Source organism: Festucalex cinctus, chromosome 14, assembly GCF_051991245.1.
Source record: "Festucalex cinctus isolate MCC-2025b chromosome 14, RoL_Fcin_1.0, whole genome shotgun sequence".
NCBI lineage: Eukaryota > Metazoa > Chordata > Actinopteri > Syngnathiformes > Syngnathidae > Festucalex > Festucalex cinctus.
This window is the reverse complement of record NC_135424.1, coordinates 7,828,001-7,853,378: the sequence shown is the minus strand read 5'-3', so window position 1 is coordinate 7,853,378 and position 25,378 is coordinate 7,828,001. Positions and strand designations below refer to the sequence as shown.

The 25,378-nt window shown below is 40.8% G+C and overlaps 1 protein-coding gene across 2 annotated transcripts in view; it reads left to right on the top strand.

Annotated features, from left to right (window-relative positions):
- The window catches only part of meis1b (Meis homeobox 1 b), a 201,667-nt gene that overhangs the window by 165,591 nt on the left and 10,698 nt on the right, over positions 1-25,378 (top strand). For both annotated transcript variants that reach the window (XM_077494845.1, XM_077494844.1), the window contains one exon: positions 12,017-12,093. In XM_077494845.1, coding sequence (XP_077350971.1) covers positions 12,017-12,093 — 77 coding nt within the window. The remainder of the gene's footprint in view (positions 1-12,016; positions 12,094-25,378) is intronic.

Here is a 25,378-nt window from a genome sequence, read left to right as displayed (position 1 = left end):
AGTAATGTGATTGATGGTTTCATACACACACGCTCTTTCATTATCAACTGTGTGTTATCAACATGTCGGTGTGTGCGTGTGTGTGTGCTCTGGTGAAAAAAAACCTAATAACTCTAAAATGACAAATCGTGCTAGTTGGGCGCAACCGCATTACAGCAGATACACACGCACACACACTCATCTGTGACATCAGCACATGGGTGGGATGTGGAGTTCCCCACCATGGTTGTGGTATTTCTTTGAGCGTGAGTGCAAAGTCCAACTCTGGAAAATATGGTCACAAATTAGCCAGTTAGCTCGCGTTTCTCACAATATCTAGCATAGCATTTTTTTAGAGGCCTCTGCCAAAGCTTGATGATCCTAATTTGATTTAGTACGTCCTACAAATTTGTCATGAAGATTTATGCTTCGTTCAACTGAGAAATTATAACGCCGTCAATCATTTTAAACGACTTTCCATATTTTCCACTATCCCTAAACCAGGCTAAAGTTAGCGTTGGGACCATTTTGTGCTATATTTGGGTATTTCAGAAACGGCAAAAAAAAAAAAAACTAGATAAATGTGTGAATTAATTTGTGAGGGTTATGCAATTGCAACATTGGAAAAGTGTGGCTCGATCTGCTCCTTTATCCAGTTAACTCACCAATTTCGACATTTTCCCTCCCAAGCTTCAGTTAAGTTGGAAAATGGATTAAGCACTTTTTTTCTGCTACTTTTATTTATCAAATCAGCAGTTTTACATTAAAACTCCTTAAACGAAGTTCAGCGGCTTTGAAGAAAGTTTAGCATAGCCTTAGTGTGTGTGTACTGTGTATGTGTGTGCAGTAGCTTGGTTGTGTTCAGCCAGCAATATATTAACTCTGCTTTAGTGTGAAATCACATTAGCCTTAGCTGTTAGCCGCTATCCATTAAGGCTGTTTTGGTGATCCGCGGGATTGTCGGATCTCTTTTCTGGCTGGAGTCAGCAGCTCGATACCTCGTACTTATATTGCCACTGCCCCACATATACTACGTGCGTGTGCGAGCGTGTGTCCGTGTCACTTGTTTTATTTCTTTGTGTGTTTGTTTATGATTGATGAGGCGTTTTGACGCGCTAATAATTGGCGTGCTCATTTATCAATGCGCTTGCATTGCCAGATTGTGAATCATACCTCTCAGCTCCTATTTACTCAATTTCATGTTTTTTGTTTTGTTTGTTTTTTTAATTCACGAATGTGTAGTGCAGTCACAGTGAGGTGTAACAATTCAGTTTTCCCATTAATCATGTATTCATTGTGGTTCTGAGAGGAGCCACATAAAGGAGAGATGCCCATTCACATCTGGAGTACCTGGAACAAACCTACACAAGTACATAACATGTCAGGAAGACCCAAGCCCAGATTTGAACCCAGAACCTTAGAACAATGAGGCAGACTTGCTAAACAGTCAACACTAGGTCACCGTGTACCTTGCTCCTGTGATACTACCTCTAAAGCTGGCGTAATTGATGGTTCGTGTGTGCGTGTGTTGTGAGAGGATTCCTATATCCAGTCAAGCAGGTGGTGAATACAGACGAGCAGCACATCATGATGGTGGAATTCGGAGCACGAGAAAAAAAAAAGAAAAAAAAAAGCAAGACATTTTCTTCACTTCTTCCCATGATGATATTTTTTCCCAACAAAATCCAGTTGTCTTACTTCCTGCCTCTTATTGTAAATACCTTGCACGCTTAACCTCCGTCCCTCAATCGGGAGGCGAAGCAAGTACTGCTCACTTGTTTGTTACGACGGATTAGCTCATTGATTTGTCATAGTGGTGCACTGATGGAGAAGATGAGCAGGAGGAGGAGAAAGAAGGCCGAGCTCGGGCACTTAACGGAAACTTAACAAGAGGAGGAGGAGGCAAATGGAAGGAAAATAAGAGGGGGAAGGGAAGGGGGTGCTCGAGTGTGAGAAAGCTAGCAAAAAGCTAAATATAGAGCAGATGGATTGAAGAGGGCACGGACAGGTGAGACGATCTCCACTGCGCGTAGATGTACTCGGAACCAGGCGTCACCGATCGTCATCCGCGCATCAGGGAGCAATTGTGAAATTACCTCACCTACTTTTCAGCGTTTACCGGCCTTCCCCAAAGCTGACTTTCTAATTAAAACGTCAGGGGCAAAAGGGTAATTATGCTAATAACGTAATAATATCGCCAAGGTTATTAGAGTGTGCCCAAATTGCTTCCTCCGGGGAATCGGCTTTCACCGGCAGTCACATTTCTTTCATAGTTGGATGGAATGAACGATGCAAAATAATCCACAAAGTCAGGAAAAGTTGCAACAGTGTTGAATCAAGTAGTGAAGACAAATTCAAAGGAGCTAGTCAATGTCCCAAACCTGCTTTCTGACTTCTGCCAAAGTCAAACAGTCCAGCACCAAATCCAGGTGAGACAGATTTAAAAAATTCATCCTTTTAATAAATACTCACAGAGAACGCAAAATAACAGCACTAGCAATCCTAAGCTAACATTAGCACTTGTAGACAAGCCGGCGTTAGCGATGGCTGCTACATTCGTAGCATAATTTGTGACTAAAATACAAAGTATTATCGGTTTGAAGTTTGATTTTTCAATCAATTATAAATCAAAACTACTGAATGAACTTAAATGTCAAGCAGGAATGTTGCTAATTCTGTTTTTTGCTTTTTCCCCTGCTCTGCCTCTGTTTGGTAGTATGCTACGTTGTTAGCAAACAAGGGATATTCCGGAAGATTTTGTCTCTGGAGCAACGGGTTTTTAAAAATCAGATTTGGGGAGCAAATATGACAAAAGTGAGTTATTTGACAACTCTAAGCTCCTGTTTTTAAGTTCTGACATCATGACAACTGTTATCTGCATTATACTTGTTGGGCTATTTTATTTAATTATTTTTTTAACTGCAATTGTTGAGTTTTTACCTCAGAGTTGACACGTTTTCTTTTCCACTACCAATATATTGGTCAGTTTCATGGTTTTATACCTAGTCATATCTGATTTCATTTTAATTAAAATATGTGCTTTACAGTACACCTGATTTAGGGGATTTTCTTAGATATCTCGTAAATTTATACAAGTATTTTTAAAGGCAGCTGACGTGTTATAGAGAACAATAAATACTTTGTGTGAGCCAGTGGTGGGGTGGTGTAGCATACTTACTGATGGGAAAGGATGGCCTCCATTTAAGGCAGGAAAAACCCTGAGTGCTTACCCAACCTGCATGGCAACGGTAACGAAACATAATTCCTGTTTGGCAGACGCCACAAAACAATTGTCTTTTTTTTTTTTTTTTAATGCTCAGCGACGGCTGCTGTTCTACGGGTCAACCTGTTCTTACCAACATCGTGGCACATCCCCGCCTCCCAGCCCCCCACTTTCATGGCGGCCCGGCCCCCCGAAGCAGCGGCGGTACAACTCCAGCTGTGGCTGCCGTTCACCGATGCCTTTTGGAGTGCCTCCCCTCGCTCAAATAGGCAGTAATTACGGGCTTAAAGAGGTTTAGTGGTCCAGCAAACTACATAATCACCCCTTGAATTAGCCCCGGCTCATCAGGCGCAGTCCAACGAGCAGCCCGCCGGCGCGCCATAAAGGGGCGGCAGGTGTGGCCAAACATTCGGCCCACCTCCGACGATGCCTCCCCCCCCCTGTTCTGGAATGGCCACGACTAATGAAGCACACCCTCGTTTTTAGCGCAGACCGATATGGAGCTTTGTCATGACTTGACTGTCAGTGGTCGTGTACATACATGCCGGGATCCTTTCTATATACAAGCAAGCAGAGGTGGTGAAAGTACTCAAAGCTGTACTCGAGTGCTGTATGGTGGCGGCATTGAACTCAACTCATCTCACAGCAGCAGTTTGGCAGATAGTGTAGAATTTCGAGCTGATTATTGTCACTCTTTGTTTAATTTTACTGTTAAACTGCACATAAAACAGAGAATTGACATTTGTGTTTCAAAACCAGCATGTGGTTTTGCCATTAATGTCTGTTAGCTTACTGCTAACACATTATGCGAACACCATAGTCGAGTAATAAGTAGCTTCTTTGTGGCAGTGTTATAACGGAATATATATATGTGGCCAAGTCATCCAAGCCAGAAGGAGCCAGGTTATGAAACACAAACTCTTTAATTCTTAACACTATTTGATTGTTATGTTAAACAGTGCTATTTTCATATAGCGATACCCCATGTTGATAACTTGAAATCTTACTACTTCTAATCTGTTGTGCCATATTCATCAATGCTACCAGGAACACATTCCACTTCACGAGTTTCCAAGATCTCAGCTATGACAACAACTTAAAGGGATACTTTACTTATCCAGCCATTTTTGTCAGTCAAACATTAATATTTTGCCCTTAATAAATTTGATATTTTCATTATTTTTCACGTACAATAACTACCTTTAAAAACACATTTTGCAACTTGCTGTTGACTGAAAATGACATCACAAGGGCTCAGGTAACCAATCACAGCTCAGTTTTCTAGGTTTGGTCATGTGACATTCACAAGCTGAGCTGTGATTGGTTACCTGAGCCCTTGTGATGTCATTTTCAGTCGACAGCAAGTTGCAAAATGTGTTTTTAAAAGTAGTGATTGTACGTGAAAAATAATGAAAGTATCAAATTAATTATTGACAAAATATTAATTTTTTATTACTATAATGGGCTAAAGAAGTGAAGTATCCCTTTAATTAAAAAAAAAAAAGAATTTTCTTCCCTTTACTGAAAAATAGGACATTTCTAATTGAAAGTGCAGAAAATGCCCAAAGTGATGATGATCCAGTTTCTGTTTCAGTCCCTCAGAAAATCGACAAAAATGTTGATAACTGTTTTCTAAAGTGAAAGCAGATGTTTGCAAATATCATGTTTTGAAAAAAGATCATCAGTCAGCTTTCACAAAGGACTCGTGAAATCAGAGCATATTTACTGTTGAGAGGCTGAAAATCCAAGGATTTGGGACAATTTCAAATTAAACAAGCTCTCTAAATTGTTAATCGATTATCAAAAGTAATTTTCATTTCATTTTATATTTGATTACTTGTTGATTAATCCATTAATCAATGCACCTCTAATGTAAATCTCTGGTTACTTTACTCTTCTTTTTGTTTTCCCCCTAGTGGCGTTATTATATGCGGAGGTTGAAAAAGTAACAAGACTAAATACTCAAGTAAATTACAGAAGAATCTGCTTTAGTGCAGCAACCAAGTGTTTGTACTTTGTTTCTTCCCACAACTGTGAAGCAGGATTTTACACGGCATGGAGTGCGAATTAGACAAACGCTGCCGACGATGATCAATTACCCGAGATGAGCTACGCTTTCCACACGCCGCTAACTCCATTTGTTTCCCAAAAGGCCGCAGCATTGAGGGAATTCCCTAAACCAACAAAAGCTGTTTTCTTTTTTTGAGAGGAAAAGCGCTCATTAATGCATGAAAACATCTGTTTTTCCCCCTTTATCTCCAGGAGATATGGAGAGACACTCGATGACAAAGTGCCAATTTCTGAATTATTCATGTTACAAGCTCGGAGACGTTTAAGCGCGTTTTTTTTGGGGGGGGGGTATTATTTTTTGAGTGTATTTTGTTATTCTACATTGGAGCAGGTCCCTATCAGAAGAAATTTGGTTGGAGAGGGCTTTGTTTTCTTGTTTTGTTCACTCACTTTTCTTTCTCTTTAATCCTGTCTTTTTCTTCCTGGCTTTGCTTGTCGGGTCTTCCCCGCTTCCTCTAATCAAGTCAATTGGGATGTCGGCAGACACTTGCAAGCAGTCTTGTGTATATGTAAAAGTACAAGTATATAAAATAACTTCACTTCAAGGAACATTTAAAAAAATCATTTTGAAATAATGAGTAATGAAGCTGGTAAATGCAGAGGAGTAAAAGGGAAAGTTGACATAAATAAATACAAATTTGACTCCTTTACCTTACAAGACTGTTGCAACTAGCCGACGACTGAACAGGAAGCAAATTTGGGGAGTGCGCACAGCTTGTGTTGGAAAGTCTGCACTTGCTCAGAGTTTTGGCATAACAATGTGCTCACCTCCCCAAATATTTAAGGCAACCTCATACTGGCCTGGCAGCACTCGCAGTAAACAGTGCGTTCCTGAATTTGTGTGTGTGAATATGTGTGTGTATCTAACCCTCGGGCCAAAAAAAGGCCCCCCGGATTAGCCGTCTGGGAGCGGGCCCGCTGCTCGGCTTGTCGCTCACCTGCCAAGTCAACAAGCAGGAATCAACGTCCCGCTTGTGGATTGTTTACAAAAGTCTTTCCGAGGCGGCCATTAGCGGCATGCTAGCTCTTGTCAGCGTAACACCGTTTTGATCCTCCGGGGGCACACCGGTGTAAAAGGGGTCACGGCCCAGGCAAAGTGAGAGTCACACTCGTAGTGTGCTAAGTAAGTTAGCATTAGCTGCTGAATTGGTAGAGGTGGGAAAAGTACTCACAATCTGTATGTAGAAGTACAGAACAGATACTACAGTTATACAAGTGCCAGTTATTAGTTAAGAGTAGCAAGTGGCAACAAATTATATTTGATTTGTTGTTCGCCTCGACTGCTACAAGTTTTGCAAAAGTTATGTTACTGCTACACTGTATCTAAGCAATGCTAACCAGCTAAAGTGTCAGCGTGAACACTGACCAAAAAATAAACAGACAAACTTGCTTTACTGTTTCACTTTCATGAAGCGAGTTACACTATTACGTCATATAATGGTTGCTCCACTATGCGCAAAAGTCACACAAAGTATTCCAGATGAAAATGGACCAAGAATGTTAGCAGTTAACATAACATGCTAACTAGCTAAAGCATCAGCGTCAACATTGACCAAAATAAATGAAACAAATTGGGATTGTTTCGTTAAAGTTGTCCGGAAGTGCAAAATGAATCAAGAATGTTAGCCAATAGCATGACATGCTAATTAGCCAAAACAACAGTGTCGACATTGACCAAAAACAACAAATCAAGCTTGTTTTATTAAAGTAGTCTGGAAGTGCAAAATGAAACAAGAATGTTAGCCATTAGCATGACATGCTAATTAGCCAAAGCAGCAGTGTCGACATTGACAAAAAACAACAAATCAAGCTTGTTTTATTAAAGTTTTCTGGAAATGCAAAATGAAAACACATGTTGCGACAACTGTTTATTTTGTTTGTTTTTTTGCACTGCAGAGGCAGTACTCACTAAGACTTGGCCAATTAATTAGCTTTGTTTAACATCTTAAGATTTTTAATAACGAAGAAAAAGAAGAATATGACGTGTTAGCTTTTTAAAATTGCCCCTCAATCAAACAAGCTAGCAAAATGGCACTCCTAACACCGGCCACTAACAAGTTGTTTACTGCAGTTGTTGGCTGGCGTGGCTGGCATCTGGGTGCCTTGTGGCAAAGCCGATCTGCTGATGAAAAATCACAACGCCACCACTCTTCCACGCAGCGTCATGGCCTCTGTTTTGCAGCCATATCACAACTGTGACGGGGTAAAATCCCCCCCAACCAAAAAACATTCCCCCCAACCTTGCGCTATGCTTTTTAAAAGCTAACGCGCCGTGTCGAACCAGCGAACAGGCTGGGTGAGCTTTAAATAGAAAAGATGCGGCGCGATATCGCCACAACGCTAATAAGCGAGGAGGCAAGACGAGGATGGAGTCGAACACACGAAGAGACGTCGTCTCACGGCGAATAAAAAGCCGTGCGCGTACGCCATTTGAAACATCACAAGCGCTTGTGAAGTTGACTGGAATTGGCGACGTCAGCGCTTATGTTTCTTGTCAAAGTGTATTTTTGGTGCTCCTCGGGGGGGTTTTGTTTGTGCTGACGTGGCGAGATGAAGACGTCGGTGAAATAATCCTCCTCCTCACTGTAAACTGGAGCATCGTCACAGCAAAAAAAAAAAAAAAAAGTCTTTTTAACATGTGACACTTACCTCCCTGTAGGGAAGCATGTGGTTTTATCGCAGCATTAAGAAAATGTGACGTTTTTTCTTTTTTCATAATTATTCATTTTCCCAGTAAAACGTTAACGTTATGAAATGATGAGTCAGTGGGGTTGTACCATTTTTGATACTGGCTCACTGGTGAGTGTCGGTAGTGAAAATACAAAATTAAGTCCTCTAATGAAAGTCAAAGATATGGTGGCGTGTTGTTTTTTAATTTTTTGTTAATTTATTGTGAGTTAACTTAGTATGCTAATATTTCCTGGTTTTAGAAAGATTGCATCTTTTTTTTAATGGGGTGAGAGGGAAGTGTCATTGTTTTGACAGTATGATGACTCGTTTTTGTTGTGTTGACCAGTTCAGGATCAATATTTATCAGAAAAATAATAATAAAATATTTACCGATAAATAAAATTTAACAATGGCTGTTGTGATGGTATGTTATGTATTAATTATGTTGAGAAAAAAGAAAGAAAGTGGTTGGACGAATATGTGCAACATGTATTCATATGTTCAATGGAACGCATGGTGTTCCACAGGGTTTAGTTCTGGGGCCGCTGCTGTTTTCAATGTTTCTGATGCCCCGGGTTCAAACTTAAGAGGTGGTTGTTTTATAGTGTTGGAAGTCTGTTGGCTTAACTGCATGAATAACAATGTCAAGTTGAGCAATTTGAATGAATTTGAAAAATAAAATGTTTTATTTTTCATTAAAGAAGTGTTTGGTAAATGCACATCAGAGAAGCTGGTGGGGTTTGATAAGCACATTGAGGCTGAAATCTGATTGGACAAAAATATCTACTTGCATCCAAGAGAAATACTATTGTGACTAGATGAACACAGTATTAGAATTAAGGCTGTAAATGTTGGTCAGTGCTTCTGATAATGTTTAGGCCGCCTTCGTCTAGCCTTCTGTGAGTCCACAAAAGGCCTTGGCGGAGGTCTGTGCCTTTCCCCATTGTAGTTTGATTTGGCAAAGGCCCACTTACTTATATTAACAGGAAAAATAGCAGAGAGTCAGACTGATAAGATGAGGGAAAACATAACCCTCCCTCGCGTCCCTCCCCTCTTGTCCTGGCAGCCACATGCTTGCAGCGAGCAGGCTGCGAGTTCTCATGAAAGCGCTTGTATATTTGGAGAAGACATATCATTAAGATAGAGCGGAGGGAGCGAGGAGGAGGGGGGGGAGGATGCGCAGAAACTTTCCATCTGCTCCTTTCAAGAACATGTTCCCTCTCTCGCTCTCGCTCTCTCTCGGCACGCTGAATCCAAGCCAAAGGCCATTAGGAGACACAGTATCACACACCATATTAAAACTTCACAGTTGTGACAGATTGGAGTTCGTTTGGCACGCTCCAAAAGCAAGAGAGCAGCATCAAAACACATTGTGGGCTTCAGTGTACTGTTTATGGTAAAAGCATTTCTTGTATTAAATGCAATTTTTAAAAACAAACAAACATACTCTACCCGAAATATTCTTTATCTGCAGCCGGTAATATTGTATATAGTGACACTTTACTGGCTATGTACTACTTTGTTTTCATATTTTTGAAGTGTATGTGCAGAGGGGGTGTCTGTATGTTGAAGCTAGTCCATAACTTAAAACAATTTACGAAGGTCGAGTGTGCTGTAGAAGAATCCACGGCATGTGTGTCTGTATGCTAACCACACAAACGGGCTGCGTGTGTTTTGCGCTGTAGCCTGTGGCGTGGACCCGCCCCCCTTTCTCGAACCCCAACATCATACTGTATATCACGAGTGAGACTGCTTCACTGGCCACATTTGCATGCTAGCGGCGCGTCGTTTGTTCGCTGCCGTCGGGTCCAATGGATGCGAAGCAAAAGCCTTAACAGTGACGTTTTATGATGTCCGACGCATGGAGGCGGCAGAGCGGCGCCTCGTGTCGGCCGTCCTTGCGTAACTTTGTGGTTATGTCCGATTTCTATGTGTTCCGATTTTCCGGTATAGAACGTTCTGTATGCGGCATACCGCACAAATCATGTTATGTAAGGAGTGTAACTACTTCGTGTTCTTGTCACACGTTGTAAATAAAAACAGTGCAGCTCGGCCTCAGGCAAGTGGACGTCATGGCTAGTAATGTTTTGGCTGATGTTGGTGATGTTTACTGTTCTTGTCTGCATTGCTCACTTAAGACATACTATCGATGTTGCACTTTGCTGGAGCATTTTTGTTCCCTGACTAAACCCATGGCAAACCAAAGCCGTGATCTTCAAATTAATGTATGTGCTGTACCCTGATTTTGGGCATACCATGATACCCCTAATTTTCATTTCATACTGCGTAAGTCCGCCTAAATATAGCAAACAAAAGGTATGCTGATGCAAAGAAAGCAGATTTCTTATAAAACTCATATAAGATTTTTGTTCAGAAATGGCAACCGGTTGGCAGCGAGCTAGTCTGTGGCTAGCTACCATGCTAGCATAGTATTCGGTTTGACTCACAGACATTTGGACTTGACTGCATCACTTCAAGAAGATCCAACTTTAATGTCCCTTTGGCTCCAAAAAAAAAGCTCAATGTATCAACTGTCTGAGTTTACTAAGTCAGCAAAAATGCTAACATTTGCTGTATCTGAGTTATTTTTTGAGCAAATTTGTCCATCCATCCATTTTTTTAAGCTGATTGGGTGGTCATGGGTGAGTAGTTTTGTTTGGGTGAGAGTTGAGGACATCTTTGACTGGCCGCCCAGCCAATCGCAGGACAAAGATAGATAAGCAAGCATCTCCATTTCCATTAAGTAATGCAGTGCTGGATAATTAACTCAAATGTTCGTCTTGTTGATCTTAATTCGGTTTGTGGGTTTGTCTGATGTATTCATTGTGCTTGTGAGAATGTAGAAGAGGCAGTTTACACCTTGGTCATCGTCATCTTTAATGAATCTAACAGAGATTCAAACTCTCAAAATTCCCCTTCTTGATTTAAATGGATATTGTGATGCACTTTGATGCTTTTCTTCCAATGAATTGAGAATTATTGTATTATTGACGTTTCTGGCAAACTGTTGTGAGTTACTCAAACTCTAACATGCTTGTTTGAATACACACACTAACACAGGCTGGACAGCAGTTTGGCCAGAGGCGACAATGCAATTATAACTTACTGCATGAAATTAGCCTCCATGTATTCCCCCTCCTTACTCCTCCTCCTTCCTCACAGCCCATCACATGGACAAGGGGAATGCTTGGAGGGGGAAAACAAAAAAACAAAAAAAACGAGCGAGGCTCCCCTCTGCTGTCTGCCGCCCTTCAAACAAAACACAGTCCTGTTCATTATGTGGCATGAAAGACTAAAAAAAATAGAAATAAACATGATGGCGCCACACCAATTTTACACGTCTGATTGTTGTGTTCTTTATGTATGAGCGCACGCTGTGTCGGTGCACACATACTGTTGCTGCTCAGTATGTGTCAGCATATTTTCAGTCTCCTATTTTAATGTGTATTGAAAGGACACTTAGACGTATTGCTAGAAATATATACTTTCTATTAGGATCTGGAAATACAAAAACACCAAATATCTAGTGAGTTTAGTTAAGTCTAAACAAGCGTGATTTCACAAACTATTTTTATCAATTTAGCCAAGTTTCTTTTCAGTTTGGCAAAGGTCTCCATCCAGTCACAGTCAAAGCCAAACCCAAGTGCACGAACATTACGCGTGAATGTTGTATTAATTTGAGTCTTTCAATAATTTATTTGAACCTTAGGGTGAGATGATTATACGACATACATCGTCAATGATTTTTCTAAAAACGGGAAAAAAACAAGTTTGAATTTATTATGGATTTTCTCTCATCAAGGATGATATTTACGGTACAGGCTCAAATATATGCATACATTCGCGTAGATCTTTTAATTGGTTACGTAGAGGAAAGTTGTAGAATTTCTGAACTTCACAATCAAATCCCTCGTTGGATCAAGCATTTCTTAGAACAATTGGAGAAGCCGAAGAATTCTAGATTTACACAACTAAACATTTTCCATTCATGATGTAACATAGAGGCAACATTCATGCAAGCGCCTCCCCAGACAGGAAGTGAACTAAAGCGCGCTTATTTTCTTTTCCCCGTAGCATCCGTACCCGTCAGAGGAACAGAAGAAGCAGTTGGCACAAGACACGGGCCTCACCATCCTACAAGTCAACAACTGGTAAGAGAAGCTCGGCATCATGCGTACAACATCTCATCCTTCCCTCAGGCCATGCCGGCTGCCGGTGATCGGAATTAATGCCGCCACTCCAACATCAGCCCCCCCCACCGTCCTCCGCCTCCGCCCCTTCCCAAACACAGAAACACTCCGCTTACGGAATCACGCTGGTGCGGATCAATCTAAACAGATATGGCCTCAAGTCATTTTCCGAAAAGCAGCGTTAATTAAGAGTCAAACAAGCATTGGAAAACATAAAAAAAAAAAAAATCATCAGGCACGCAGAAAGTTAGAGGTGATTAGCACACGGACCAGGCTCGATTTTTAACGTGGGCTCATTTTCACGTTTTTTTAATGGTCTACGTTAAAATGCTTTTGATTTTGATTGGCCCCCCAACTTGTCTGTGCGACATTTTTCATTAGCTTAATTTCTCATGTATGAATGAAGTGTTTTTTTTTTGTTTTTTTTAAAGATTTTATCGTATATTAACACTTAGTTGCATTTTTTTGAACCATCGTACCTGAACTCCAAATTGTTGACCGTTACAGATGTTTCTTTGAAGATTTGTGACCTTCCTGCTTCAGGATTGTTCGTATTCTTCATTAAGATTCCTCACTTGCTGGTTGGCTTAGCTCGAAGCAACCTTTTTTTTTTTTTTTATTGGGTGCCAAGTTTGACCCCAAACAAGGCTTTTAACCTGACCTAGCTTTGGGAAAAAGTAGAAAGAGCGCCGTCTGTCTTTGCGACATGCTTCTCTTGGGCTGGATTTAAATTACAAATTTTCAAGTGATTCCTATCATAGGTTGTCCGACTCCTCCTTTTTGTTTCCCTCGTTGCACCTTAACTCTAAATTGTTGACCGTTGAAGGTATTTCTTTGAAGATTTGTGGCATTTCTGCTTAAAAATTCACCGTATATTAGTCATTAAGATTCTTCACTAGCAGGTTAGCTTAGCTGGAAGGGGCCTCTTTTTTTTTTTTTTTTTTTTTTTTTTTTTTTTTTTTTTTTTTTTTTTTTTTTTTTTTTTTTTAATTGGGTGCAGAGTTGGACTCAAAACTATGCTTTTAACCTGAGATAGCGTCAGGGGAAAAGGTAGAAAGAGGGTCGTCTTCACGTGGACTTATCAGAGAGATGCCTATCAGCGCACGCTCGGCGTTATTAGCCGCGGCTAATTAAAGGGCCGGCGCAGGCCGGCTAAGCGTGGCCCCCATTTGATCTGCAAAAAAATGAATCCTGGAAAGCGAGGGAGAGGCAAATTGAGATGAAAAGAAAAAAAGAGGAGAAGATAAGGAGGGAGGAGAGGAGATTAATCCCTCTAATGATGTTAACATGATGCCCGCCATTGTTCAACGGGAAGAGCTCCGGAGACAGGCAGCAGATTAGCATGCCAGGCAGTCTATGGAGAATTCAGCACGCACACACGCGCGCACATGCACAAAGGGGTGGAATAAGGACCGCAGGGAAGCCCATGTGGAGGTTATTACATCAGGTGACCTCGCTGAAATCCATCAGGGGATCAATTCTTTCAGCACAGATAAAAGCTCATGTGTGTGTCGCCTCAATCGCCTTTTGTAGGCCTCAATATGCGTGAAAACGCAACAGTTTTGGCAAGTGCACATATAAAGGGCAGCATGTTTTTATTTTAGGGGTCCTGAATTGACTCTGTAGCGCCCCCTGGAAAGTTTGTGAAAATGATCCCCAGTCACCAGTTTTACGGAGTAACATGAAATTTGGTAGACATGTCTGTCATGGAGTAGACTCAAGAAGTCATGCCTTAAATTGAATAGGGAGTCAGCCATTTTGGTTTGAAGCAGCCATTTTTGGGTAAAATCACCCAATTGAGAACCAATCAGAACCAGCTTTCATAGACAGATGGACAATGCTTAATTAGCAACATTTCTTGCCAATGCCATTAAAAGTTTAATCATTATTTTTGAGAATTTGTAAAGTTGGGTGGGGGGAATCCATCCATTCTAAATTCAAGTTCAAACTTTCAACATGAATTTTGGTCGATCATAACAGAACGCACTAAAAAGTCCAGAGGACACCTGCCTGAAAAGCAATAAGAAGTCGTCCATTTTGGTGCAAAACCACCATTTTTGAGCTTGTTTTTCTTCAGTTGTCAAACCAACCAAAATAAACTGGGTATACCAGTTTTTATTTCACCACATATTGTCTAGGGGCCTAGACACACAACCTAAAGGTGTGTGCGCACACAGTGTGTACGTCGTGGGAGGGTAATCTCTGTTCGTATGTGTGTGCGTGATGGTAGCCGGGGGTGGTTAATCTAGGAGGTATTAGCTGTTAAAACCAACATGCTCGGATCCTGCTGCCCCCTCATATTGTGCGTACGTGTGTATTGTTGTTGTGTGTTTATATTTTCCATGCACTGTGGCAGGGAAGTACACAACAACAACAACAATAACAAGCGCGAGAGAGGTTACACGAGGCAAGAGAAGGAGAGACAGCTCTGCCATTTCGCTGGCATGTTGTGTTGTCGTGCTGCCCTGGAAGCTCCGTTGCCATTGGGTGTCGTCATAGCAACCCCCTGGTGATGTTACCTCCTGACCCTCTGATTTGGTGGAGTCAATTTGCCTGGCTGCCAGTCACTCACACGCACACACACGATTACACACTGAGAGCCATGTCAAAAAGCGTCGCACAGACGTGTTCCTTGTTGATGATTACTGATGGAAATTTTTTTACTATCTGATATTAATTTTGATACATTCTTGCATAACTGTGAGTCTCACATAGTGAATGAATTAAAACAACAAAGCATTTTGTTCTTTTAATCAGAAAAATGGCACTCTATGGTGTTGTACTTCATATTTGAACAGTTTTTGCTTCAATTCAATGGACATTGTGCTGCCCCATTCTGGCGCGCACATCTTCACCACTTGGGGGCAGTACTATACAGACAAACTGATTCACTGTACATGAAGCAGGTCTCAGCACCTCAGTAAGATGCAGTAATTTAGTTGTTCTTCGCAAAAGATAAAGAATATATGCCTTTGAGAATATTGTCTGTCTACATGTGGCTCAATTTTTTCAAGTTCAAATATCCGTTTCTTTAAAGGCCATAACAATGTGACACCGATGCTATTCTTTAGCTCATCCATGGTGTTCCCCATTTTGTGTTAGCATTAAGCTACTGGACTATATGTTATGTTGCAAAGTTATGTGGTTTTAAATACACGTGTAGTCCTTTTACGTCATGTATCTCAATCTTGGTGATCTGTCGAGATAGAAAGAATATAAAAGCATCGATAATCTAATTCAGATCTGCAAAATGTTATTTTTTTAACTCTAACAATGACACTATTCTGGCCCGCCAAGTCCCTCACGTGCACTCGGGCGCCGCGCGGATGTGTTAACACGCGTCGCTGTGTATTATTGATGAGCCGGCAGCAGTGGCGGAGCTCGGCGGATTAAATAAAAAATGCTAAAGGCCGGCAAGGGGCGCGGATTGCTCATGAATTATTGCCGCCGCGACGCCACACCAGGGAGGTTCCCCCTTTGAACGGAGGGGAGGGGCACTTTACACCACCGCCGTGTCCTTAAGGGGACCTGCGCAGTCATGTGATCAGTCGGTGCCAAGCCCTCGTTTAGCCTTTAGCTTCTCGACCGACTAAACATATTTTTGGGGATTATTTAAAGAAATTCCCGTAGGAAATAAAGTGTACAACTGAGCAGCACTAACTCACTGTATGGATTAAGTTTTGTGTTTGTCATTCACTCCATTACACAAACTTTCTACTATCTATTACGGGCAGACATTATTTCCCTTAACACATGCTAGTATTTCCTGAGTCATATCGAGAACTGCGCGCTGTCATTGTCATCATCTCCTTGTGGCTCGTTGCTCATTTGGCATCATTCGGCACGTGTAGCGAGAACACACTCGCACACCAGGAAGCGATGCTTGTATTGTAACACGCACACACGCAAGCAGAGGAGATTTTCCCTAAGTTGCGCTTACACGCTCTGCTGATGCAAAAATCAATGCGAGGGTCATCGGGTTTCTCCTTCCTGCGCGCAATTTAATCACGGGCCTTTAAAAGGCGGCGTTTGAGCCATTGTTTGGTCAATAAGGCCGCTTTTAGCAACATCTTAAAAGCCAGGAGAAAGCGAGCGGCGGCTACTTAAAAGCGGGAGGGGCCCATCACGGCCTTTCTGGAAGGAGAGAATCGGACTCTTTCAATTTCTTGTGTACACAATAGCATTAAGAGACAACGCACACATCTTTGCTACATTTTTTTTGTCTGTTACTAAGTGGGTTGACATTAGGGATGTAACGATATCCAAATGTCACGATACGATATTATCACGATATAGCGCTCACAATATGATAATTATCACGATATTATGGGGGAGGTTAGCGATATTTTAAAAAAGGTAACAATATTGTAAAAAAATGAGGTCATACTAAAAAAAAAAGCACAATTTTGTGCTTTTGTCCATAACATTATTATTATTATTATTATTATTATTATTATTAATGCACGCACACATTGAGGTCCTCCACATATTGACTTGCTTCACAGGCATATTATGTTCCCCTTTATCTGACAATTAGTGTAGATTTTAAACATAGAAGGGCCAAAACATCTCTAATAAAAATTAAATTGCACTAAAAAAAAACAAAAAAACTAGCCACCAGAGGGTGCTAGAACTGCACAAATGGAAATCAACCTGACTTTTTTTTTTACAAATGTGTTGCATTTAAATATCGTGAACATGTGGTCGACGATATTGTGGCAGTTTTAATAACAGGATATCACGATATTGCGCTTATCGTTACATTCCTAGTTGATGTATGGGATACAATGAAGAAAACAATCATTTTTTTCATGTGGATGCAGAAAACAGATTGATTTGTTTGGATGTCTGTCAGGTGACTTATATTGATGATGTTCAGTTTTATGTCATCACCAAATTCATCTGAACACACCTTTTTATAGCTTGTCCCAATACTTTTGCCCATTTAGTGTATGTACTTGTCTTGTAAAATAAGATGGATGTCATAAGAGAAAAGTGCAGCTGGTTTTATTCCATTTCTGTGATCATCTTACGGTATTTAAAAAAAAAAAAAAAAAAAAAAGAGAGTCAAGCGTGATTTCTGGCTTATCGTGATTTGACATCAGCTCCCGGGGAATCCCTCGGCCCGGCTGACGCTATCTGCCCGACAATAACAATGATTGCGGCAAACCGTGGAACGGACTCGTCTGTCGAGACCGGTGCGAGGACTGCTTAACTGGTCCGGTGAGTCCGGTCATCGGGTTCAGTCTTTCTTGTGTGTGTGGGGGTGTCCATATGTGTGTGTTGGAATGAGAGGAGGCCTACTCACTCACTCACTCACAGTCCAATGTTTTGTGGGAGAAACATTAAAAATTTCCACTCTCGGAAGACCGTCCGCGTATTAAAGGTGGGCCACACAAAGATAGAAAAACGAGAACACACGTACACAAGTCTATTATGAAGTCACAAGTGGCGTCCCTCGTGAACTTTTGTCATCTCAATCTAGCGTCCCAAAACCTTTAGTCATGTCATTCCACTTTGTCCATTATCATGATTCGTTGTAGTGTGTGTGTGCGCGTGTTATGAATTCATCTCCTCACTGCTCATAAATCTGTTCCATCTTCACGGCACGCTAGCCAGCCCGCCGGCTCGCAGCCTGGCCATGAAGTGAAGAATATCAATTCGTGCACGCGTATTAATAGCAATACTGTCATTTTTTTTCTTGCACTATTAATAACCGCGCTGTTAAGCTGTGAGTTATGTTTCCAATATTCATCCGGCGATTTGACTGTCGCAGATCATCATGCTTGTCATAGATGAGGTTTCAGGGTGTGTTACCTGCAAACCTATCAACACACCCACATAAAAGTGGCCACATTTTAACGAGCAGACTTGTGGCGAGGTGAGGCGGGGGTCACCTGGCTGGGGCAATGCCAGGCTGTTATTAGCCAGGAGGCCTTGCTGGCTGTGTTTAGACATGTGAGCAATATCTCATACGCACACGCACACACTGTCGGATTCGGCTCCTGCTAACAGGGGGCGGAGGATTACGTGCATGCGGTGTGTGGAAAGTGGAAACATAAGAAAAGTGTGAAATTTAAAAGGGGCTTTAAAGTAAGAGCTGCTGTGGGGGTCACCTAATCCTCCCCCCTCCACATGCATGCACATGCATACTCACATTTAAAAACACACACACCGTGCACTGTTGCGCTTTTGTGCATAAGTCCAGCATCCATTAAAAGTGGTGTGAAGCTCATGCTAAACTGGTTTTACAGAGCGGGAAGACAAGTTGGACAACCACACACGCGCACACACGCATATTCACAGACATGTATTTGTGTATAACCGTGTCCATGACAACCAGCTTCTTAAAGAGACACACTGGAAGCAATTTTCCTCCATAGGATATACAAAATTAAGGAAATAATTAAAGTAATCCATTTTAGGGTCAAACTGTTGCTATTATGAAAATTTGTATAACATGTCAAAATAATTTAAGCAGTGGTTATAGTTAAACGTCAAAATTAAGCCAAAACACAATATCTTGACTTAAATGGCAAAGATGTTTTTTTAGCGCATGTAACTGTCATGCAAGTGTAAAAATGAGTTAATCGCTAGGAATGGGCGAGGGCCGATATCAGGCCTTATTTCAAGGTGTCAGTATTCGCGACATTGGCTTATATCAGTCCGACCGCCCTCTTGTGGCCATTTTATGATCAGACTGTTTTACTGAATTTTGACTGATCTTGCAAGGCCCACAAAATATGGTGTTCTATTAGTATTAAAAAAAAAAACGTGGAACCTACCAAAACAGATTCTTTCATTGGGGGAAGAAAAAAAAAAAAAGTATATTTCTATCAGTTTCCAACCGTTTTGCAGCAATTAGCATTAGAAAAGTTTCATCATTATTCACAAATCTGTTTTAAACTGTAGGGAAAATATGGCTCTGGTTGATCTCTCATACTCTGCTGCCACCTGCTGGCCGGTTTTGTAATCACTACCATTTCTTCAACCATTCTCATAAGTTCAGACGCTGCATCAAAGCCTTCTGTATGCTCTAGCATAAAAAAAATAAATTTAAAAAAAAACGTATAAATACGTCTTTGGGAGCATGGTAATATTTAAAATAGAACATATTTATACGTTTTTTTGGGGGAGCAAATGAGTTCAGGAAGTTGGAAGATATTTATCTTAAGTACTAGTGATACCAGTATCGGTGACTACTCAAGTTGAGTACTTTTACTCCTATCGGTATGAGAAAAAAAAAAGTGGTATCAAACATGTTTGATGTTTTAGACAAAAAAAAAAAGAAAGAAATAGGAAAGAAGGAGGGAAAAAAGGTCCATACTGGTACTTTGTGTCTGTGAGAAGAGGTGTGATTGACGTTCGTGTCCGATCTGAGGCCTCTCTTGGGCGGGCAATGATCCAGGCAGGCCTGGGCCCTGCTTCTGGAGTTTATCTCTCCAGATTCACTTAGTGAACACAAATATATGTATTTAGTTTTTCTTATATGAATGTGTTCATCTATTTTTGTAATTCATCATTTTTTAAAGACAAATTTAATGTCTCTTTTGTTTGTGGTTGTGCTTTGTATACTCAAAAATCAGCTAACGTGTTTAGAATGGCAACAAAACTGACGAGGTCCGGCTCGTTAGGAATATTCCGGAAAACAAACAGGAAGCTGCACGGATGAGCGCTACGCCCCACAAATGTCAGCACGTCTTTGCGTGACACGCACACGCACACGCTGCTTGATTGCAGTTAGGCAAATGCCCAGCAAGTTGGTCACCATGGTAATTCCAAAAACAAATTCACAACATGATGTCATTCACATGCTGTACTGTACATACACACATCATCAGGATGTTAGTCTCATTTTTTTTTTTCTTCAGATTTTGTCAACATCACTCACAAGCAGGTGTAGCCTCTCAGGTGGTGTTCTGTGATATAAGACTAAAATAAAAAAAAAATAAAAAAAGGGAATTAAGGGAAGCTCAATGTTTAAGAGCACATTGACACAAGCTGAAGAATTTGGTAAAAAATAAAATAAAATTCCCAATGTGAGTGTGCAGCTTTCAAACTATGTTGCTGCTAATCTAATTTGCAAATTACCTCTTGTCATGTTGATAATCAGTCTGTCAAACGGACACAAAAGAAACATGAGCGCTGTTTATTTGGTTTATGGCCGTGCATGTGCGCGTGTGCCTAAGTGAGTCTCACGGACGTTTTTGGTCTTCCAGTATAATATAATACAGGATAGTATTGTTGGCAACGCGTCATAATGCTAATGCATGGTGATATTGTTGGCTTTGTGATACTGTTTGCTACGTATCTCAATACTAATATGTTGATACGATGCTCTCATTGGCAAACTCTTATGATACTATCGGTGTCTTTGGATACTATTGGTATCATTAAAGGATTGTGATGCTGTCGTATTTTTGGCAAAATATCTCAATACGATCAGTATTTGGTGCAAAGTACGTGTTGTGATACTATCAGAATTTGTGGCAAGTATTGATATAAAGTTTCATTTGTCTGTCCATCTTAGGCAAAGTATCTCAATACTTAAAAATACTTTGTTACTCTTGGTATCGCAATGCTATCGGTATTGGTGCAGAGCATCATAAAACTACCAGTATCACAGTATTGTGATACTGGTAGTATCTGTGGAGACGATAAAAATTGATGACAACATATTGTGATTCCCCCTCCACCTTTGTATTGTTGATGAAATGTGTTTATCATAGGCAAAGTATTGTGATACCTTTGGTGTAAAGTATCATGATACTGTATCATTGCTAAAGTGCCGCGATACTATCAGTATGAATGATACTAAACTGTCAGTACTGTAGATGTGTTGCATTACTATATTAGTGATAGAATGGCAATGTATCATGGCACTATTGGTGGCAAAAAAAATTGGTCAAAATATTGTGACACTTTTCAGTGGTATCATATCATCCATCTTCTTTGTTGTTACTTATGAAAAGAAAGTCAACTTGTTGTTTACCTCGTTATGTGCCTGATGGAGAATTCTATTATTGTACAAGCGCAAACAAAAGCCTTGTGTTTTGCCGTCAATTCATATTTGTCGCTGATCAAGTGTGACAGATGAGCTATTTTCTTACTGTGTGCGTGTTTCAATTCTACTACTAAATCTTGTCATGTGAAAGTGCTATTATGCGAATAAATCATCTTTTTTTTTCCCCCACAAGTAAAAGTTTAACCAGTTTACTGTTAGTTTGCGTGTGTGCAGGAAGCACATGTGGGCGAGGCGTTAATTGCGGTTTGAGGAGCAAACAATGGATGTCATCCACGCACTGACAAGCCGATAAGCGGCCATGCCGAGTTCTCGCCTTCTCCTTGTTTTTTTTTGTTTTTTTTACTCTCTTAAATCACCTTGAGTGGCAGCCGGCGGGAGCGTGTGCGCGGTGGCGGGCCAGTTATTTCCAACTCTCCCAGATTTTTAATATGCATCGTGCACCTCTGTTGGCGTGCGCCCAAATAGGCCAAAATAAGTCCTGCTTAGTGTTTGCGTATCATTCTCCTAATGTGATATTGCTAGTTGTCTGCAGGTGTGTGTATGTGTTTTTGTACGGTGAATTTAAATGAGCGAGCTTGCCTCGTAACCTTTTGTATCTCCAATCTGCATCTTTCCACCAGCTCGTTATTAAATTACCTCCCGATCGGTCACAGCGCCGAGGCAGCTGATGAAAAAGACAATTTCTTGCTTTTAATTGGTCATTTCACGTGCGCCGCACGTACACCTGTGTGTGCGCGTGCGTGTATTTGTGAGATGTAGAGTATATGTGTGTGATGTCATGAGAATAGGACATTAGCTTGGCAGTCACATTCCACGTGTCTTTGCGGACCAATCATGAAGAAATAGTTCCAAAAGTCAATTTGATTTGTTTAAATTCCAAAGTCATTTTTCTCCCTAATGGAAATAATAGGAAACTTTTATTTCATTTCAATCATTTGTTTCATTAATTTGTAAAAGAAAAATTATTCATCGTTGAAGACACTTTTGTAAACTAAAAATACTTGTCGATATAGAGATAATAGTAGTCATTCTTCACAGAGGATAAAGAATATATGCATCAGTAATGTTTATGTGTGTATTGCTCCACTGCTTGTGTTCAAATATCCATTGCTTAAAGAGATACTTGACTCATTAAACAATTTTCAGCAATGAAGAGTTAATATTTTGTCCAGAATTAATTTGATAACTTCATTATTTTTTTCATGTACAATACATTTAAATAGTATTTTTTCTTCTACTTGCTGTCGACTGATGATGACATCACTTGTGCTGAGGAAGTAGGTAACGGCCAATCATGGCTCACCTGTTTTCTGGGTATGGTCAGTAAACTGAGCCATGATTGGTCGTTACCTACTTCCTCAGCACAGGTGATGTCATCTTCAGTCGACAGCAAGTAGTGGGAGCGACGTCATCTGAAGGTGCTTTTCTATTGGCTGCTGCTAGATGACGTCACTTCTGTGTGACATACTTTCAAACGTCATTATTCCGGTTTATATCAAAATAAATCTACTAAAAATCACACTTAAAATCATCCCCAAAGGCTCATGCATTAAATTAATGACCAAAGACAAAAATGAAGGACGTCTGCTATAATTATAGTTAGTTTTAGTTAGTTTTGTAAACATAAAATGTAGTTTCAGTTAGTTTTAATTTTTTTAAGATTATTTTCGTTTTTATTTTATTTCGGTAACAATATTGTTTTTTGAATTCTAGTTTTAGTTTTTTCATTAGTTTTAGTTAACTAAAATAACCTTTAATGGCACCTGTTTTTCGATACCCTCCCTTCTTACTTTGACCATCTCCAAACATTTTTGTTGTGTGTATTTTATTTGAACTGAGTCAAATGCCATTTTCAGCATATGTCGCGGGCCACTGAAAAATGGACGGCGGGCCGCAAATGGCCCCCAGGCCGTAGTTTGGACACAACTGCTTTAAAGGATTACAACACTGGACACTAATACTCTTCATTAGCCCGAGGTGGAGTTTCCCATTATGGATTAGCATTAAGTTGTTGTTGCTGTTTTTGTTTATTTTATTTGGACAGTAAATTTCAACTGGACGTTAAATTAAACAACCTGTGGACTGTTTTGGTACCAAAAAGGTAAAAGACACTTGTGGAGTTACTCTTGACGTATACGCCCCGAAACACAGCTTTGAGGCCCCCCACCGCCCGAAAATGTTGGTCCTCCTCCAACTTGTACACACTTTGAAGGCCTTGAAGCACTGAGGTCTCTCTGTATTCTGGAGGCGCATCAACAAAGACCGCATAGCGTCCTCAGTTGTGGCGCAACACATGGACGGCATGTGTGTGTGTGCGTGTGTCCCTGGTGGGACTCCCAACTGCAGGCGCTTGGCTCCCACGACGAGGCTACGGGTCTTCATTTTTATATGAGGTCACCCCGTGTGTGTGTGTCACCCCCCCTCTCGCCCCGTTTTGGGGCCAAAATAGCCGGACTATTGTGGCCGCCATTGAATAGTGAGCCTCATTGTGTTGCCTTGGGGGAGGCCGTAAACACTGGGCATGTATGGTGGCTCGGGGGTCGTGCGAAGGTGAAGGGGAGCTCGCCGTTTACTCCTCGTCTTCTCATTCGGCTCGGCTTGTTAACGCTGGCAGTGAGAGCGCCTGCTTTCCTTTTTTTTCCTCTCTCTCTCCTTCTTCTTTCCATCCATTCTGCCTCGCGTTCCCCCGGCTGCTATTATGAGAGGCATTTTCTCCTTTGTTCCAGGCCCCATGGTGCATCTGGCCTCAGATACGGGCACGTCGGGGACAGGAAGCTGGCGGGAGGAGGGAGTTGGGGGGGGGGGGGGGGGGGTCGTGCAGTATGGGTCGAAACTGGACTGCCACTTTCCACCAGAGAAGGGAGGCATGATAAGGAGTGATAAAACAGGCCCAGCAAGCAAATACGTACATGATGGGCGTAACAGTCCACTCTTAAACGAGGTGTTTTCTCTAATCAAGTTTTGTATGTACAGTAGGAAGAGTGCACATTTAAAAAAAAAATCAATTATCTGTTTGTCTGTCTGTATTCTAAACACTGCATTGTGAGGTTTTTGGCATCATTGACAAAGTATCGGGATGCTTTTGGCAATGGTGGTCAGTGCTACTGGTATTGTAGGTAAAGTATCGTGATACCATTTGTAACGCTAGCAAAAATATCAACTATTCAACTATTGTTTTACTTTCAGAATTGTTAAAACATCATGATGTATCACAGGTCAAGTGTCACAATACTGTAGTTATCTTTCACCGTATCGTGATATTGGTATATTTGGCAAAGTATTGTGATGTCTTCGCCATCGGTATAGTTAGTGAATAATAACACTTTTGAATGCAGTGTTGTGAGAACATGGTAATAATATCAATAATTTCAGTATCATGATACTGTGGCATATTACAGTGAATGCTACAGTATATATATATAGTAGATGAATATGTTCAGAACTGTTAGCAAAATATTGTGATGAAATTGATATAGGAAACAAAAGTTATTAGTATCATTGCTAACACATCCTGACACTATGGTTTATTTGGTAACAATATTGTGATACCAGTATCATTGGAAAAGTAAAGCGATGCTGTCAGTATCACGTGCAAAGTATCACGATACTTTCAAGATTGTTAGCAAAATGTGACTGTCATTTCAATCATAAAAACTTAAGTGGACTGGTATTGTTGATACAGCATCATGGTAGTGTCGTGATCCAGTCAGTATCATTGGAAAAGTATGTTGGCAAATTATTGCCATACTTTCAGAATATTTGACAAAATATTGTCTTGGGCAAAATATTGTGACAATATCAGTATTGTTAGTAAAGTATCATGATACTAGCGGTATTGTGATACTTCACCATTGTCATCTTTTTTCTATAGAGTTTTTTTTTTCTTAAGAAATGTAGTAGTTGCAAGGAGTATGAGGCATAATAAACGCAATTTTCAACTGACTCTCTCTAAATGGAGGCAATACTTTTATGTCGTAATGTATGTACAGTAGTGATGTTGCTCTCTAAAATGTTTTTTTCTGTCTTGTTTTGTATGTGGTGGTCACAATCTACTCGGAACAAACACTTTCTGAGAAGTGTGTCTTGCATCTCGCATCAGCGTGTTTGTGGATGTGATGCAGGAGAGAATATAAAAAGGAGGCTTTAAAATATATTATGGAAGGGGGCCTGGGGTGTGTGAGGGGGGTAGGAGGTCAACAGTTAGCCAGCGCTGGCCCACGG